Source organism: Colius striatus, chromosome Z (assembly GCF_028858725.1).
Source record: "Colius striatus isolate bColStr4 chromosome Z, bColStr4.1.hap1, whole genome shotgun sequence".
In the NCBI taxonomy this organism is placed as follows: domain Eukaryota; kingdom Metazoa; phylum Chordata; class Aves; order Coliiformes; family Coliidae; genus Colius; species Colius striatus.
Window position 1 is genome coordinate 17,695,494 of NC_084790.1, and position 17,495 is coordinate 17,712,988.

A 17,495-nucleotide genomic window follows, 5' to 3' on the forward strand; every position below is an offset into this window, starting at 1 on the left:
ATCAAAATTTTACTGTGCTCAATGTCAGTAATACAATTAGGCAAGAATGTAACAAAACAGCATCCAAAAGTACGACGCGTAGACCAGCTAAACTGTGAGACAACTGAGCTATCTCACTGAATCCACTCACCATGTTAATAGACTAGCAAAGCTCTTTCCTGGCAAGACTGACAGCATTTGGAAAAGTACAACACTGAATACAAGCACTGCAACCTCTAAACATCATTCTGAAGCCAGCCAAAGAGATGGCATCAACTTCATTTCACAGGAGCTTCAGTTGTGGTACCATTTTGCAGTCACTCTGTTGCATGTTCAAAAAAACCACATAAATGTTTAACCATAAGAAGATTTTGTAACTTTATGCAGTAGAAGCATTGAATTAGAAAGCTGCCAGAGACAAGAACGAAAACACAGTAGGCAAGGTTGTTTCTCAGGTATCTCATAGCAGCCTGGGTTCATCCAGATAGGCACTTTGCCTTTGAAACGGGCTCTGAGATGGCAGAAGGCCTGACCATCCTACTCTACCTGGCTGCAGGAATCCCTGGAATGCTGGGTGGGAGCATCACTCTTCAGCTGTACAGTATGGGAAAGCACTACTTGAGGCATTAGCATTTCTCGTCAGTCTGTTTGGATGCTGTTTATTAAGATGAGATCATAGAAACAATAAGATTAAAAATGAGACTTCCTTACAACTCCAGTGTTAGGGTAATGCAAATATAAAGAGACTCCCTTCTCAGTATTACATATATTTTTGAGGTGCAAGGGATAAACCACAATTTGATACGACTTATGTCACAGCTGAGGTCTCTTCCAACTGCAATGATTCTACGCGTCTATGAAACGATAACACCATAAGACAATACTGGCACCCAGTGGTTTGTACAAGAGATCATGCTTTGGGTTTCAGGTTTTTTGTGAGGTTTTTTATTCAATTTTGTTCTGGTTTTGTTGTTTTGTTGTTTGTTGGGGTCTTTCTTCTGTAAAGAACTGTTTTCTTTTCAAAGATTCTTGATGCATCTCCCACATTTTGTCAACTAAGACCAGAGTAAAAACTGTCATTTACTCATAAACAAGAATGCAGAAAGTGTTTCAACTCTTCTTGATGCATTCCTGGCATTCAATAAGGTCATTTGTTGCAGCAAGAAATAAGAAGATGCAGGATGTCTTCAGTCCAGTTCAGTGTATGTTCTACCAAGAGCTGGGCTGAGCAGAGATCTTCAGTTCCCTCTGATGCTATCCCGGTTCCCATGCCAGGACATCTGTGTTAGAGGATTTGTTGTGATGGTAGTCTTCATCTCAAGTAATGCTTTTGCCACACCCTGTTTTATTGTTCACCTAAGAAACTATTCAACACAAGGCAAACCAGTTCCCTAAACTTTCTTCTTGGCTCCACATGAAGAGGAGTATATTATCTTATTACCTCATGAGGTTCTACAAGGACAAGCTACAGAATCCTGCATCTGGGAAGGAACAACCTCATGCACCAGTACAGGCTGGGGGTCAAACTGCTGAAGAGTTGTTCTGCAAAGAGAGACCCGGGAGTCCTGATTGGTAATAAACTGAGCATGAGCCAGCAATGTGCCCTCGTGGCCAAGAAGGCCAATGGCATCCTGGGATGCATCAAGAAGAGTGTGGCCAGCAGATCAAGGGAGGTTCTGCTCCCCATCTCCTCTGCTTTGGTGAGGCCTCATCTGGAGTCCTGTGTCCAGTTCTGGGCTTCTCCGCTCAAGAGGGACAGAGAACTTCTGGAGCGCAGGGCCACCACGATGATCAGGAGACTGGAACATCTTCCTTATGAGAAAAGGCTGCAGGAACTGGGGCTGTTTAGTCTAGAAAAGAAAAGACTGAGGGGAGACCTCATTAATATTTACAAGTATCTAAATGGTGGGTGTCAGGAGGCTGGGACATCCCTTTTTTCTGTTGTAGCTAGCAATAGGACAAGGGGTAATGGGATGAAGCTGGAACACAAAATGTTCCACTTAAATATAAAGAAAAACTATTTCACCGTGAGAGTGACGAAGCAGTGGAACAGGCTGCCCAGAGGGGTTGTGCAGTCTCCCTCCTTGGAGGTCTTCAAGACCCACTTGGACATGTTCCTATGCGACCTGATCTAGGTGACCCTGCTTCTGCAGGGGGGTTGAACTAGATGGTCTCTAGATGGTCCTTTCCAACCCCTACCATTCTATGATCTTCAGGCTATGCATATGTTTGATTAATATTTTGAGGAAAGCCCTAGATTATGAGTGAGAATAGGAAAACTGCTTTTAGTCCATTATTTCTCACACAACACATACTGTTGTAGCAAAATAATTTTTCTTAATCTACAGTGAATGAATTGGACAAACAACACCTACGGAGTTACAGAAAACCTAGTAAGAGGTAAAATAAACTGAGAAAGAGACGTGTTTAGCAAGGGCAAAACACGGAAAATAAAGAGGGGAGCCATTCTCCACACTTCTCAAAAGAAATACGAGGACTCGGGGACCACATGTACAGCTGTATCTTGGAGCTGTTTAGAGAAGACTACAGGAGAAAGTTCTAGACCTTTACCCTTTTTGTGGATGTGGTGACAAAAAAATCCAGAAGTTCTCCCATATCTTTGAAGTCCACTAAGTCTGCAAATGTCACTTGAAGAACCTGCACTTAAGTGACTCAAGGGAAGAGTCAAGAAAACCCTGGACATCCAAAACCCACATTGCCTTGCAAGAAGCAATCCAAAGTACATGTCCTCAGTTGAAGCAGTTGAAGGAGCAGTCAAAAGGACAAGGAAAACAGATTTTGTGAAGAGTTCAACAAGAATACAGGGGAGAGACAAGGCTTGTTTAGTGGGATTTCATAGAATCATAGAATCATAGAATGGTTGGGATTGGAAGGGACCTCCAGAGATCATCTAGTCCAACCCCTCTGTAGAAGCAAGTTCACCTAGATCAGGTCGCATAACCACATGTCCAGGCAGGTCTTGAAGACTTCCAAGGAAGGAGACTTCACACTCTCTGGCAGCCTGTTCCACTGCTCTGTCACTCTCATGGTGAAATAGTTTTTCTTATATTTAAGTGGAACTTTTTGTATTCCAGCTTCATCCCATTACCCCTTGTCCTGTTACTATCTACTACAGAAAAGAGGGATGTCCCAGCCTCCTGACACCCACCATTTAGATATTCATAAATGTTAATAAGATCTCCCCTCAGTCTCCTCCAGACTAAAGAGCCCCAGTTCCCACAGCCTTTCCTCATATGAAAGATGTTCTATACCCTTAATCATCTTGGTGGCCCTGTGCTGGACTCTCTCCAGCAGTTCCCTGTCCCTCCTGAGCTGAGGAGCCCAGAACTGGACACAGGACTCCAGATGAGGCCTCACCAGGATAGAGTAGAGGGGGAGCAGAACCTCCCTCGATCTGCTGGCCACATTCTTCTTGATGCATGCCAGGATGCCATTGGCCTTCTTGGCCACGAGGGCACATTGCCGGCTCATATTTAGTTTATTACCAATCAGGACTCCCAGATCTCTCTCTGCAGAGCTGCTCTTCAGCAGTTTGACCCCCAGCCTGTACTGGTGCATGGGGCAGTTCGTTCCCAGATGCAGGACTCTGCACTTGTCCTTGTTGAACCTCATGAGGTTCCTCTCTGCCCAGCTCTCAAGACAGTTGAGATCCTGCTGAATGGCAGCACAGCCTTCTGGGGAATCAGCCAGTCCTCCCACTATGGGTGAACTTGCTGAGGGTACACTCTGTCCCCTCATCCAGGTCGTTGATGAAGATGTTGAACCAGACTGGCCCCAGAACCCATCCCTGTGCAACTCCACTGGCCACAGGCCTCCAACTCGACTCTATACCATTGATTACCACCCTCTGGGCTCTGTCATTCAGCCAGCTCTCGATCCACCTCACTGTCCACTCATCCAAGCCACAGTGCCTGAGCTTTCTGATGAGGATGTTATGAGAGACAGTGTCAAAAGCCTTGCTGAAGTCAAGGTAGATGACATCCGCTGCTCTCCCCTCATCTAGCCAGCTGGTTATGCACTCACAGAAGGCTATCAGGTTGGTCAAACAGGATTTCCCCTTGGTGAAGCCATGTTGAGTCCCCCTGATAACCATCTTATGTTTCGTATGTTCAGTGATTACATTCAGGATGAGTTGTTCCATCACCTTTCCAGGGAGGGAGATGAGGCTGACCGGCCTGTAGTTTCCTGGGTCATCCTTCCTGCCCTTTTTGCAGACTGGAGTGACATTGGCCATTCTCCAGTCCTCAGGCATCTCACCTGTCCTCCATGATTGTTCAAAAATGATGGAGAGAGGCTTAGCAACCACATCAGCCAGGTCCCTCAGCACTCTAGGATGCATCCTATCAGGACCCAATGACTTATGAGCTTTAAGCTTGGCCAACAAGTCTTTAACCTCTTCCTCTTCCACCCAGGGCAAGTCCTCTGCTGTCCTGGCCATCCTGTTATCTTTGCTGGACTGGGCTTCCCAAGGGCCGGCCTTGGCCATAAAGACTGAAGCAAAGAAGGCATTCAGTACTTCAGCCTTCTCTGCATCCTTGGACACCAGGGCACCCTCAGCGTTTAGCAGCAGGCCCACATTGCCCCTCACCATCCTTCTGCTGCTGCTGTACTTGAAAAATGCCTTATTGCTGTCCTTAACATCCCTGGCTAAATTTAATTCTAGAAGGGCTCTAGCCTTCCTAGTTGCACTCCAGCATGCCCTGGCAATGTTGCTATACTCTTCCCAAGAAGCCAGCCCCTGTTTCCACCTCTCATGGGTGGCTGCTTTATGCTTGAGTTGTCCTAGCAGATCCTTGCTCATCCATGGAGGCCTCCTACCTCCTTTTCCTGCTTTCTTGCGCATTGGGACACACTGATTCTGGGTTTGGAGGAAGTGGTGCTTGATTCTAGATGGCAGAAGTGCCAATGAGAGCTGGTCAATCTTCAAGGTTATGCTTTTACCCTGTGTAGTACAGGGGACAACTGAAGTGGTAAATTTCTGGGGTTTTGTGATAGGGACTTCTCCATCCAACCACAGCATCATCTTTTGGTTTATACTGACAGACCTAATCCAGGCTCCACCCATCAACATGACTGCAAAAGCTTCTGCAGACTGTTGTCAATGTAGTGGGCTTCTGCTATATATGTATTTTCTTTTACCAATTTTGTTCTCAAATACTGCCTTTCTTACATGTCTGTTTCAATGTAAACCTCCCAACAACATATTGGTTTAAAATTCTGATCCCTTAATGCATTTAGGCTTATTCACAGTGTAAACACATTCTTTGCTTAAACTGAATCTTTACCAAAGCAGCAATGTAAACACGACTCACAAAAGGAAATACTGTAAACTTCATGGATGTTGCTGTCTACACTGGTGTCAAATCCTAAACCACCCAGGCCTTATACCAAACCAGAAGAGACAGATATAATTATCACTTTGTTCTCCTTTGCAAAACAGTGTAAAATTGGATGGTTCTGTTGAGTTAGGCAATGATGGAAGAACATGGTTTAAGTATAAATACTCTAGTACTGTAATATCTAATATCTGTAACAGAGGTATATAATAGGCATAAAATACAACAATATCTATTAACATCTATAATATTATATATATGTATATCTAATTGATATATATATACATATGCTATATGTATATATACTATATACATGTATATACACTGTATATACACATACTATAAAGTTCTATATCTAATATGCAATATATGTCATATGAAAAATAAATTAATTACATTGACTGAGTTTGGTCGGTTGGTTGGTTCTTTTTTTTAACTACAGTTGGACGTATAAACCAAACAACTGTTGAAATATATATCTGCATGGGCATATGCTTGTGTAATGCACGTAGGGAGTGGAAACATTTTCTATACATACTTAATAGGGCAAATGGACATGAAACTTGACTTTCTGGAAAAGTTTTTTTAACAGATTCAGAGCAGCATTTTAAAGTGAGTTTCTTTTGCCCTGTGATTTCTAAGGTGTCAGGTTTCATCCAGCGTAGCTCAGCAGCAATTGAAAGCTGCTGTTATCTGGCAGCTATTTACTGGCCCATATGAAATGAACTGACATGGCTAACTTGATCCACACAGGCCTAGAGTCAAGAAAATTGTAATACCTCTTCCCATTAAAGAGGGCACAAGGACAAGTGACCAGCATATGCTGTAATTCTGTTCTGGAGTGCAGTCATGGGTCTGCACCTATCTAAAAAAGGCATTTTTAAAATGTTTCACTGAAAGATTTCTGGAATATTTTGTCCAATTGCATGTTTTTGAAAGTGATAAATCACAAACTAAATTTAGCTGAACTTCAGACATCAAGGAATGACATCATTGGAAGCTACTGTCACATACATCATTCCATCAAATGGTACGAGATATTTGGTACAAAGTTTAGTTGCATTTAGAACTGTTTCACTTTTTCCCAACAGCATCTATTAAGATACAGAAATGATCCATTTTTTATTAGAGTTTCTTTGTCTTTCCATTAGTCAGGCAGACAATGGGCTTTCTACAGCCTGCATACATTAGCTGATTTTTTAAAGAGGAGCCTAGTAATGCACCCATAATGTTATGCAGCATGCAGTTCTTTCCACCTTACACTCTTCTTACATCTCTAGTGATTGGAGTTTGGCAAAACAGAAAACAAGTTGTAAGACAGACGATGAAATCTTTGCTTTAACCTGGTACAGAAAATGTCTTAACTTTGTTCTCACAGAATTAATGCTGCTAATCTTGAAAGTGTAATTCAAGGACCACTATGCACTTCTGCACTTATCATTACTCATAGCAGTCACATCTTGGAAGTTATGTAACAACTGAGACTCTGTTATGGTAAAATTCCAGCAATGCTGAAGGACTGTAAAGGCGGAAACCATTTGTTAGGGGATGGCTCACAGAAAGGTCAATATGGCAGCTGCATTTCCATGGCTGCTTAGGTATCTTTTTTGCTTCTCCAAAAGACGTACAGGGACTTAACACCAACTATCAGCAAATAATTAAGACTGTCTTCCTAGCACTTCTCTAACCAATAACTGATACTTTTCAGTGCACATACTATCAGCAGCAACATAAAAATTCCTGTGAGTTTAGGAAGTATGTTATCTATATAGGATGGAAAACACAGAGTATGTGTCTGTGAGGATTGGACATTTGAGACAGAATGTTAAACTTAGGTCAAGTATCCTCCAGTTGCTAGAAAACCTCTGAAGTTTCATATTGACACCCGGGACATTCATGCAGTTGTTTCCTGTGAGCCTTACTTGTATCATCAGGGAACATGCAGCCATGATTTACAGACTTGTAGTAGCTCTGGACAACCATGAAACCCTGATTTACCATATGTACTGATCTTCACTCTGTACATAAGAACGTCAGAGTTACTCTGGAAGAGAAATTAAAGCATGTAGAAGCATCTAATACAGTTACATGCCTTAAATAATCCTGAGCAATCACTGACTAGTACAGTGTCTGACATTTCACTGCTACTGATTAAAGACTTTAAATTTTAGTTAACTTTTTCCTGAATTTATCAGAGTGATATACTCACACCTGTTTAGGTTGGTAGAGTTTCTTACACATGAAATGCAGCTTAGCAATTTGTCCTCACAACACCAACACAGGAAAACACCAGCCCTAGTTTAAGGGGGCCATGTCTGCTGTGCAGTCTGGCTCACCCGAAGGACAGCCCTGGACCCGAAAGCACTAGAACTGCTGTTAAGATCCTTGCTTTACTGAGCAATTATTACTTTTCTTTCTGTAGAAAAAGACTAGAAAACTGAGAGCTAAAAGACTCTCTAATGGGCATGCTAGTAAAAAAAAAAAAAGTATTTGTAAAGGAACTGAATAGACAACACTGATGTTTTTGTCATTTCACAGTTCAGCAGTGCCATCTGGGATAAGTTACTGTATGTTTGGTACTGGATCTATATTTATCTTCTGTCAAGTGTACATCCCTGATTTAGTATATTTCCTATTTGGTTTAGTCTACTTGATCTGCTGCAGCTGCTAATGCTCCAGAAATTCCAGGAAAAAAGAGAGAACTTCTGAACCTATGGCCTTGGGGTTTTGGGTTTTTTTTTTTTTTTCTGAGAAAGCTCTTGCAAGTTACACCATACCATATACATTTTTTTGTATGAGGAAATTTTACTTCATGACAATGACCAGTATGCATTTTGCTCATGTAAGCTCTATTAGCTTATCTTTCAACAGAGAGCACAAATGAAGAAAACAAAAATGCATTTTTCACTTTTTTATCAGATATAGCCAACTAGCCTAAGAAACTACCTAATCTGAGCAGAAACTGATGTCTCATGCTGTAAATTATATTGTAAAGCCCAAAAAACTCCCTGAAGTAATCAAGGCAGAGGTGTAAGGTTTCTGCAGCTAGCCTTCATCTCCTACTCAGAGCCTTGAATGTCTCTAGCCTGTGGGATGGTCTGGTGCCTTTCATGGCCAACATGGAGCTGGCAACCTTGGGCATGTTATTGAACACCAGCCTTCAACAGAAGCAGAAGCTGGCAAGTACTGAGCATCCACCATACCTAGGTTTGTTTTGTTGCTCTTTTTTTCCCTTTGCTGCAGCTTACCCAGCCCTTTATAAACTGAGCCAATTAGCACTTCTCTGCGTACTAGATAGGTAAGGAGAAAGCAGGAGCACCTGGCAGGACCCCACTGATGAGGGTGCAAGAGAAGGTGTATACCGGACAGCTTCAGGCAAGGCTGCCTGGCAGCTGAAGCTCTCCCAAAAGGCAAGTGCCGTCTTAGCGAGAAAGCCATCAGTAAGTTGAAGGGGGAGAGCCTGTCGTGGCGAGCCCACGGCAGCGCCACTGTGGGCAATAGGCAGCCCAGCCTCGTGTCTGCCCCACACTCCTCCGAGGAGTAAACCCCCGAGGGGCAGCCTGCTGCCCAGCCTCAGGCCCCACGCGTCTCTCTCCCGGGCACTGCTGCGGGCAGCGGTCCCCCAGCCCAGGCTGCCCTCCAGCACCAGCCGTTGCGCCGGCTGGAGACACCCTGGCCTTCTCAGCGCCGCGCCGCCATCTCCCGCAGTCACGGCACACCGCCATGTTGCCGCGGGCGCGCCGGGCGGCCGCTGCGTTGTACACGCCTGCCGCCTGCTGGTGAGCGGGGCTCCTGGTGAGCAGGGCTGCAGGAGAGCGGCCCGGAGCCGTGCGGCGCGGCCCGCGCCACGGCCCACGCAGCTACCGACATGTGCGCGCTTTTCCTCCGTGTTCTCATTGCCGGCTTTTTTAGGGTTTGGTGGTTTTTTTCTCATTTCTTTTTTCTTCATTCCTTTTTTCCCTAATTTTTTCTTTCCCTTTTTCTTACGTTTTTCATTATTTTTCCTTTTTTCTTTTTTTTCTTATTTCATTTTTTAATTTCCTTTTTTCTTATTTCATTTTTTCTTTTTTTTCTTCTTTCCTCTTTTTTTTCTTCTTTTCTCTTTTCTTCTTTCCTCTTTTCTTCTTTCCTTTTTTCTTCTTTCCTTTTTTTTCCCTTTCCTTTTAATTTCCTTCTCTCCTCCCCCCACCCCCCCTTTCCTTTTATTTCCTTTCTTTTTGTAACAAACATGATTTCTCCTAACACACCACAATTCCTCCTACATGTGGCATGGTTCTTACACATTCACAGGATCTGCCATTTTTTGCAAGAGGAGTATGGCCCGGCTTCTAGGTTCCCCTTGGCAGCACTGCATCCTGTAGTTTCCTGACACTGCCTCAGCCAGGAAGCTCAGAAGCTCTGCCAGAGTCTCTCAACTGGGTAAGCGCCATGCAGCAGTGTGGGCCAGGCTCAGCAGAGGCCCCAGATTACCAGGGTCCAGGACTTGGGCATGGACATGTAAAATCCCTGAGACCCTCACAGGGATCCAGGTGTCACGAAGCTCCACCAGTACTTTGATCTCTGCCCCACCAGACTGCAGACCCTAGTGCTGCCTGAAGGCCTCTGCATCCCCAAGCAGCACCCCACCACTTTCTACAATTACCTGAAAGGAGGTTGCAGCAAGGAGGAGGATGATTTCTTCTCCCAAGTAACAAGTGACAGGACAAGAGGAAATTACCTCAAACTGAGCCAGAGGAGCTCTAGATTGGAGATTAGGAAGAAATTTTTCACTGGTAGGATTGTTAAACACTGGCATAGGCTGCCCAGGGAGGTGATAGTCACCATCCCTGGAGGTACTTCAAAGATGTGTAGATGATGTGCTTAGGGACAGAACTTAGTGGTAGGCTTGGCATTGTTAGGTTATTAATAGGACTTGATGATCTTAAAACTCTTTCCCAACCAAAACAATTCCATGATTATAATTGGTGGGGCTTCAGCCACACATATTGCCTTCTCTGGCTGCTGCAGTGATGTCACCATGAGCTGTCACATGAAAACCAAGACCAACGTCTGGGGAATCTGGACAAGATCTGGTCCCTTGTTCACAGGACAGATTGTTAAAACTGAATGTAAAATACTTTTCAAGTCCAGGAAAACAAAATGTTTGAAAAATTGTGTCTGACTGTTCCTCTCTTCTTTGCAGGAGATTGCAAAGTTGAGAATCTGTCTCCTCAGCTTAATGAAAGCCTTTTCCACAAGTCATTCTCATTTTTCTCCTTAAGAATTGTTGTAGCTCTGGGAAGGAAAGGAATCATACTGATCACATCTCAGTCTTTTTGCTGGAGCTCCCCTCTATGGACCTTTAGCTCTAGGTTTGCTGGCTGTTGATGATGCTGACATTTCTCCATTAAAAGCAAAAATAATTTCATCAGTAATAACTACAGTCTTACTGTTATTTCAAGTAATTGCATATTAATTTGTCCCAAACTAAATCCAATTGCTGAACAAAAAAATGTTATCTATGTTTATAGGTGACTTTAAATGTTTTATGACTAACAGTAGATTTTAGTTTGTAACCAGCAGGTGGCCATTACAGATTGTTACATCTGCCATTTACTTCTGGTAATAGGGAGGAGTAATTCCAAATTCTGGCTCCCATATGAGACGTAGCTTCCCTTGTTTACATTTAAGTATTTCAGCTATCATTCTATTTGGGGGAGGCGGGGGGGGGGGGGGGAGAGGAGGTGGAAAACGCTGCCAAGGAAACTGAGAAACAGTTCTGGAAACCAATGAATTGTTGCATGACTGGTTAAGTTCTTCACAGTTGTTTCTAGATTTTCATATCCAGTCCTTAGCCATTCCCTGAAACGTATTACCGATGCCAAGTAACTAGTTCAATGCCTTGCATGTATGAATATTTTTCTTTGCAGTTATTTGTCCTCTAAGAAGTAAGGAAATATGAAGTTTTGAACTACTTTGAAAGCAACAAGTTTACCGGGAACTTTGTGCAGCATTTTGGAAATCAATCAATCATTCGGCTTTAGTTTTTTAGACAAATCATTTGCCTTCTTCATTCTTTAATATCTAATTTTTGGTGCTGACATATGTCCTAGTTTTGTTGGCAAGTGATATTTCCTTCAAGCCAGCATTACTACTGAAAGACTAAAAGGCTGTTTAAAATACCTTTTCCTCACAGCCATTTAATTCAACATGCTACCATATCTCTAAGAAGAGCAGTGTTCTTAAGAATCTATGGATGCTCTATTAAAGGAGATAATGTTATCTTCATGAGTACTTTAAGATGTTTTTACTGCCAATCTCATAGGCATCACATTGATTAAAGAAACAGTGGATTACACAAATTTAATTTTTGATGCACTGTAAAGACAATGTGTGTAATTTATTACATTTTTCTCATGATAGTTCACTAAGCTGCATTTAATGGAAAGAATTACATTTGTGTTTGTGATAGAATGGTGTTATTTGTCCTGTTTTAATGAGTATATGGAAACTGAGCTGTTTGGTGTCACTGGAATATGTTTCTTATGCTTGCTCTCACTTCTTCAATATTTTGTGTCTCAGTTACTACAGAAAATGTTTATTTCTTGGTGCCGTATTGTAGTTACGTGTTAAAAAAACACCTTTACATCCATTCCTGTGTCCACTTTTACACATGTCCAATAGAACTGCATAAAATTTACTTATTGACTCCATATTTTCATTTTTTTATAAAATTGTTTTTATCTGACAGTCTGCAGTAGCTTAGTTGATAGTTGCACTTGCTAGCTCTTACATATAAATTTTAAGTCCTTCCACTCTTCCCAATGAGGAAATTAAAGTATCAAGGTATTAGAACAGAAAGCCAGTGGACTTCTGTTGTTTAAACCAAAAGACTAAACTTTCAAATCTTCTGTTTTTCAAGCGCACAAACTATGCAGAATTCCAGTGGGCTTCAGAGCAAGCAAGTGGCTTGCTCATCAAGGACAGAACTATGGCACTAAGCAGGGATCCTTAGCCTACACTGTGATCTTTAGCATGTCACTGAACATTTCCATGCCTTAATTTCCTGTCTTTTAGCCCACACCCTACAAATGCATACATTTTATTGAACACTGTTCTTTAATACATTAGACTATTTTGAGACATACCTCAGAGCCAATTTTCAAGGAAACATTGTCAAAATGTTAGGTCATTTATAGACATAGAATCATAGAATGGTGAAGGGACCTCCAGAGATCATCTAATCCAACCCCATTGCTCAAGCAGGTCCACCTAGATCAGCACACATAGGAACCCGTCGAGGTGGGTCTTGAAGACCTCCAAGGAGAGACTCCACACTCTCCTGGGCAGCCTGTGCCAGGGCTCCCTCACTCTTACAGTGAAATAGTTTTTTCTTATATTTAAGTGGAACTTTTTGTGTTCCAGCTTCATCCCATTAATCCTTGTCCAGTTGCTAGATAGAATAGAAAAAAGGGATGTCCCAACCTCCTGACACCCACCATTTATATACTTATAAATATTAATAAGATCCTCCCTCAGTCTACTCTTCTCTAGACTAACCAGCCCAAAATCCCAAAGCCTTTCCTCATAAGGAAGATGTTCCAGTCCTCTGATCATCTTGGTGGCCCTGTGCTGGACTCTCTGCAGAGGTTCCCTGTCCCTCCTGAGCTGAGGAGCCCAGAACTGGACACAGGACTCCAGATGAGGCCTCACCAGAGCAGAGTAGAGGGGGAGCAGAACCTCCCTTGACCTGCTGGCCACACTCTTCTTGATGCATCCGAGGATGCCATTGGCCTTCTTGGCCATGAGGACATGCAGAACATTAATTAACGTTGTACAATGGACACAGACATTGTCTAGATACATACCAGTGGCTGAGCAGTGGTTAGTGGGTATGGCTTAATGTAGTGATATTGACTTATAAAGTTGAAAGTATCCCATTTGAAACATAAAATCAATCTTGCGAACTGTAGAGTCTTATGTTCTGAGCCACCTAATTTAAAATAGAAGGCATTATCAAAACAGAAAATTTGATGAAGATATATCTGTAAAGTTACCAGACTTACTATGAATCATTAATCATGAATGATCGTTAGCATCTCTATTTACAATTTTGATTTTTCTTTACAGATCAGATAAAAACTGGCATTGTTCTTTCGCTGTTGTGTCTAAATGTCACTGGTGTGAATCTCCATCTTTCTCTTCCATTCTAAAACCTAATCCCTTAGTAAGAATATAAGGCACAGGCAGAGACAGGGTTCTATAAACACAGGTCAAAAAATCTATGTTTAGTTTTGTCACAATAATTTTTTTACCATAAGAAAACATAATTTGCATAACATTGCTTAAGACACATTTAAATAATACAAGTTGCTTGCTTGGATTCTGACAGCTCACCCTGACAGCTAAGATTTCTGCTATATCAATAAATGTTTTTCACTATTTCTTGTAAATATCAAACAAGTCAATTCTTTCAGCACACCCTAAAGAAAAAAATGAAGACCCTGTTCACTACAGAAGGCATCAGTAACAAATACTGGCGATAATTCTCATGAGACACAGAGAAGATACACTTAATGGCATCATGAGATAAGCCCAGACATGTTTGGTCTTTGTCATTATTAATTTAATACATCTACTGAAGAGTAAATACAAATCTCATAATTCTGAATAGCACTTCCTTATTCCTCCCTATCAACTGGGACTCATCCTTCCTTTAAGATCCTTTGTCCATCTCAACTAAATAAAGCCAAACTAGTTATTTACACCTTTTATCAGGGAGGGCCAGTAAAACCTGCATGTCTACCTACTTCCTTGCTTGCCTGTCAGGTGTCATTTTGTATGAATTCTGATTACCATCTCCCAGTACTTATGAAGTCACAGGGCTATCTTTTGGTCTCTGCTGTGCCAGTTACCAGCATTCAGCAAGTCTGTTGCTTCTCAACTAGTTACATCTGCCAGTCAGGATTTCCAATCAGGAAAAAAAGGGATCAGCATAACAGAACTGTTGGAGTATGTCTGCATGCTATCATGGTAACTTTCAGCTCAGAAATCCAGTAAAACACATTTGTCCAACACAGAGGTACAGTCACTTCCCCTCTGTGTGATGCCAAGCACATGTAAACCTTTATGTTCACAGCTCTGTTCTTTTATCCTGCCTGCCACTGTTTATTTTGCTTACTGTCCTGGATACTCCTTGCTCTGCTCCTTGCTCTTTTAACCACAAATGTTTTGTCTATTTACATCTTTTAGAATGCTTATAACCTGTAGTTGTAGCCACACAGTCCTATTGGTCATACAAAGCCATGCAACTCTGCAGTAAACATACTTTCTCTCTTTTTTCTTCCCAGACTTGAACATTTATACCTCAAAACTTTAAGTTGAGGTGACTTACCAAAGCCAATTAATCCAGATTTTCATGCACAGTTATAATATATACATTTCAATACTCCATATATTTTGTGGGTATATTATATGATTATCTTACATATCATGAATTCTTTTTGAAACAAGTGTGCCTCTCGAGCACACAAGAATGGAAAGAGAAGAGTCGCTTCTTGAGAAGGTCAAGAGTCTGACCAATTGACTACTTGCTGTGAACACAGAGTAATAAAGTGAAATGGTGCTGCTAATGATAGATCATGTTCATTCTATGATTAGAAGTGAAAGTGATCTCAGGCTGCTTTTAAGAGAAAAGATACTCCTCTCTGTGGGATCAGAAAGTTCTGATTTTAAATATATCCTAGTCATAATACACAGAGAGGTAGCTGTTTCATAAAAGCTCACTAACTCAGATTTGTAGGGTTCTTTAGAAGGGCAAGATGTAACTCAATTTAAGAACCAAATTTACACTTGCACACTGAGTAGTTGTTGAACCATTGGTATATCATAACTAACAAAAATAACCATTGATTTCTTTAAGAGGATGATCCACTTGTGTTTTACCAAAGTCACACAAGTAATCTTCTCTTTAGCTCTATGCTAGCCACAGCTCCCCGGTGGAAATTCAATTTATATCTCTTACATAATCATAGCACACTTTAAAGGGAGAGTTTGACCCTGAGAGGGGCAGGAGGACTGGAAACACTAATAGTCATGTGGTAAAAATAGTCTTTTCATAAGCCCTGCATGAAGCACAGAGAATGCCTTGAAACATGCCCTAGCTAGTGTCAGAAATAGCTGAGCCAGAGATGAAAAGCATCTCTCTGCTCGAATGTAAAGGAAAAAAAAACCCTCTAAGATATTCTAGAATAGTCCTTGGGAGTCACTCCAATGTACTAATGAGTTTGTCGCAGGCCGCCATTTAAAATGGCGTTCCTTTCTCACCAGCAAAGAAGCATAACAGATTTTTTAAAAATTCACGTTCTCATGCAATCCTTCTCTCCCTAAAGAGGAATGTACTAACGTAGGTCTCATTTCAGGGTCTGTAAAAATTAATTCTCACAGCCGAGGTGTTTATTTACAAAAAGAAAAGTGAATAAGTTTCATGGTCCCTGAGAAGCAGTGCTTTTTCCAGAAGTTGGGAGGATAGAAATTTCTTTCCTGGTTTTCCTGTACAGCATATCTAATTTCCCTACCCTTTCTGCAGATAGCCTGGCTCTTTAATTCCTTGTTGTCTGACAGGGAAGATTGTCCTACTTTGTGCTTGGAGGGCTAAGGATTTTGTATATAATTCTTCCAGATGAGTTAGTTGTACCTCAAGACCTTCCCATGAACTATGCTGCTGCTTATCCAGCCTTCATGTGATATAAAGAAGGCATTAATGAAGTGAGTTTTTTCTTCTCACTGAAGCAGGGAGAATAATGCTTACACAAGTTAGAGATCATCTCCTATTAATGAGATAAACACCCAGAGAAGGAGGAGAAAAAACATTTGGTCTGTCGTATGGCTAGGAAGAGAATGACACTATGAACCAATACAACACTCAGTAGTGGTCAAACATTAACAAAAAATTGTTATTGTTAAGAAACTAAAGTGCCTCCATACATTTTATAAAGATTTTTAAAACTACAGTCAGCTTGAAGCAGATATTTTGAAGCAGCAGTGTGCCTAGAAATCAAACTGAATTAGTGATAATACTGTTCATTAAAAACTATAGAAACCCCAGAAAAATCCCAAGATATTGATAATATCTGTGTTTGAAGTTATCTATTAATAGAATTGTGTCTGGATAATTACCTACTTACTGTGAAAACAATTTCTTGTTTGTTTGTAAAGAGCAGATCCTTTACAGTAATTCATACTTGCAGTTGGACACAACTTAGCAAAAAATACTGCAGATACGTATCTGTACAAGGTTTTGAGCAAAGCATTTACACTTTCCTTTTTGGGTAAAATTTTGCTTTATTGCATACTCATTCCTAAACACTTTTTAACTTTTCTTTTTACTGCAACATTATAGCTGAGGTGTCCTTGTCAGCAGCAAGGGCAGAGTGCTCTAGAAAGGAGGGACATATAGGGTGACAGCGAGGTAGGCAAAATAGTGTCAGTCCAAGCAGAGCCGAGGCCTACAATGCCTGAAGAGGGCAAGCATAACAGCTCTGGAGATGGTAAACAGGGTCAGGCAAAAGTGGAGATTTGCAGATGAGTCAATGGGAGCGAGACAAATCTGAGGTCAAACCAACGAGATAAATCCATGTGTCAGGGTCAGGATTCAGATGAACGGTGTGCCTGACCAGGTATGGACATAGGTGCAATGTAGTGCTGGCAGAAAATAAGTCTTGAAAGACTAATTATAAAAGCAGTTCCTAAAGAAAAGTGGATACCCCCTGCAAGAGTTTCTCAGGCAACTCTCCTTCACATAGCTTCAAGGCTGGAGAGCTGCACTATCTGTCGTGACCCGGACACCAGACAAGCATAGCTTCCAGGAGAGAGGAATATGCTCAGGGCTGTGATAGCCTATGTCAGGACTGTGAGTGTTTTTACATACTTGCACAAAAAGAAGTGGAATTTTTTTCAAGAAGTATGTGTCAGTAAACCATGAGGAGTTTCAGTGGATGTTGTATATGCTGTGTATGCCTTTGAGCATCTCTTGCTTTTGGAAGAAAAACCAATAAATCATAATATAGGAACTAAACTGAAGGGTTTAGAGAAGTGCAAGATGAGAAGATATAGATGATGTACTAATACTTGTGAGAGTAGGGCAATGAAATTGTTCATGGCAGAATAATACTGACATCT

The 17,495-nt window shown here is 41.5% G+C and overlaps 1 protein-coding gene across 1 annotated transcript in view; it reads left to right on the forward strand.

Moving 5' to 3' along the window:
• Positions 1-9,764: 9,764 nt before the first annotated feature.
• Positions 9,765-17,495, forward strand: part of LOC104552766 (atrial natriuretic peptide receptor 2) — a 50,059-nt gene continuing 42,328 nt past the window's right edge. Inside the window, exon 1 of the mRNA XM_062018805.1 lies at positions 9,765-9,833. Within this exon, the coding sequence (XP_061874789.1) occupies positions 9,765-9,833 (69 nt within the window). The remainder of the gene's footprint in view (positions 9,834-17,495) is intronic.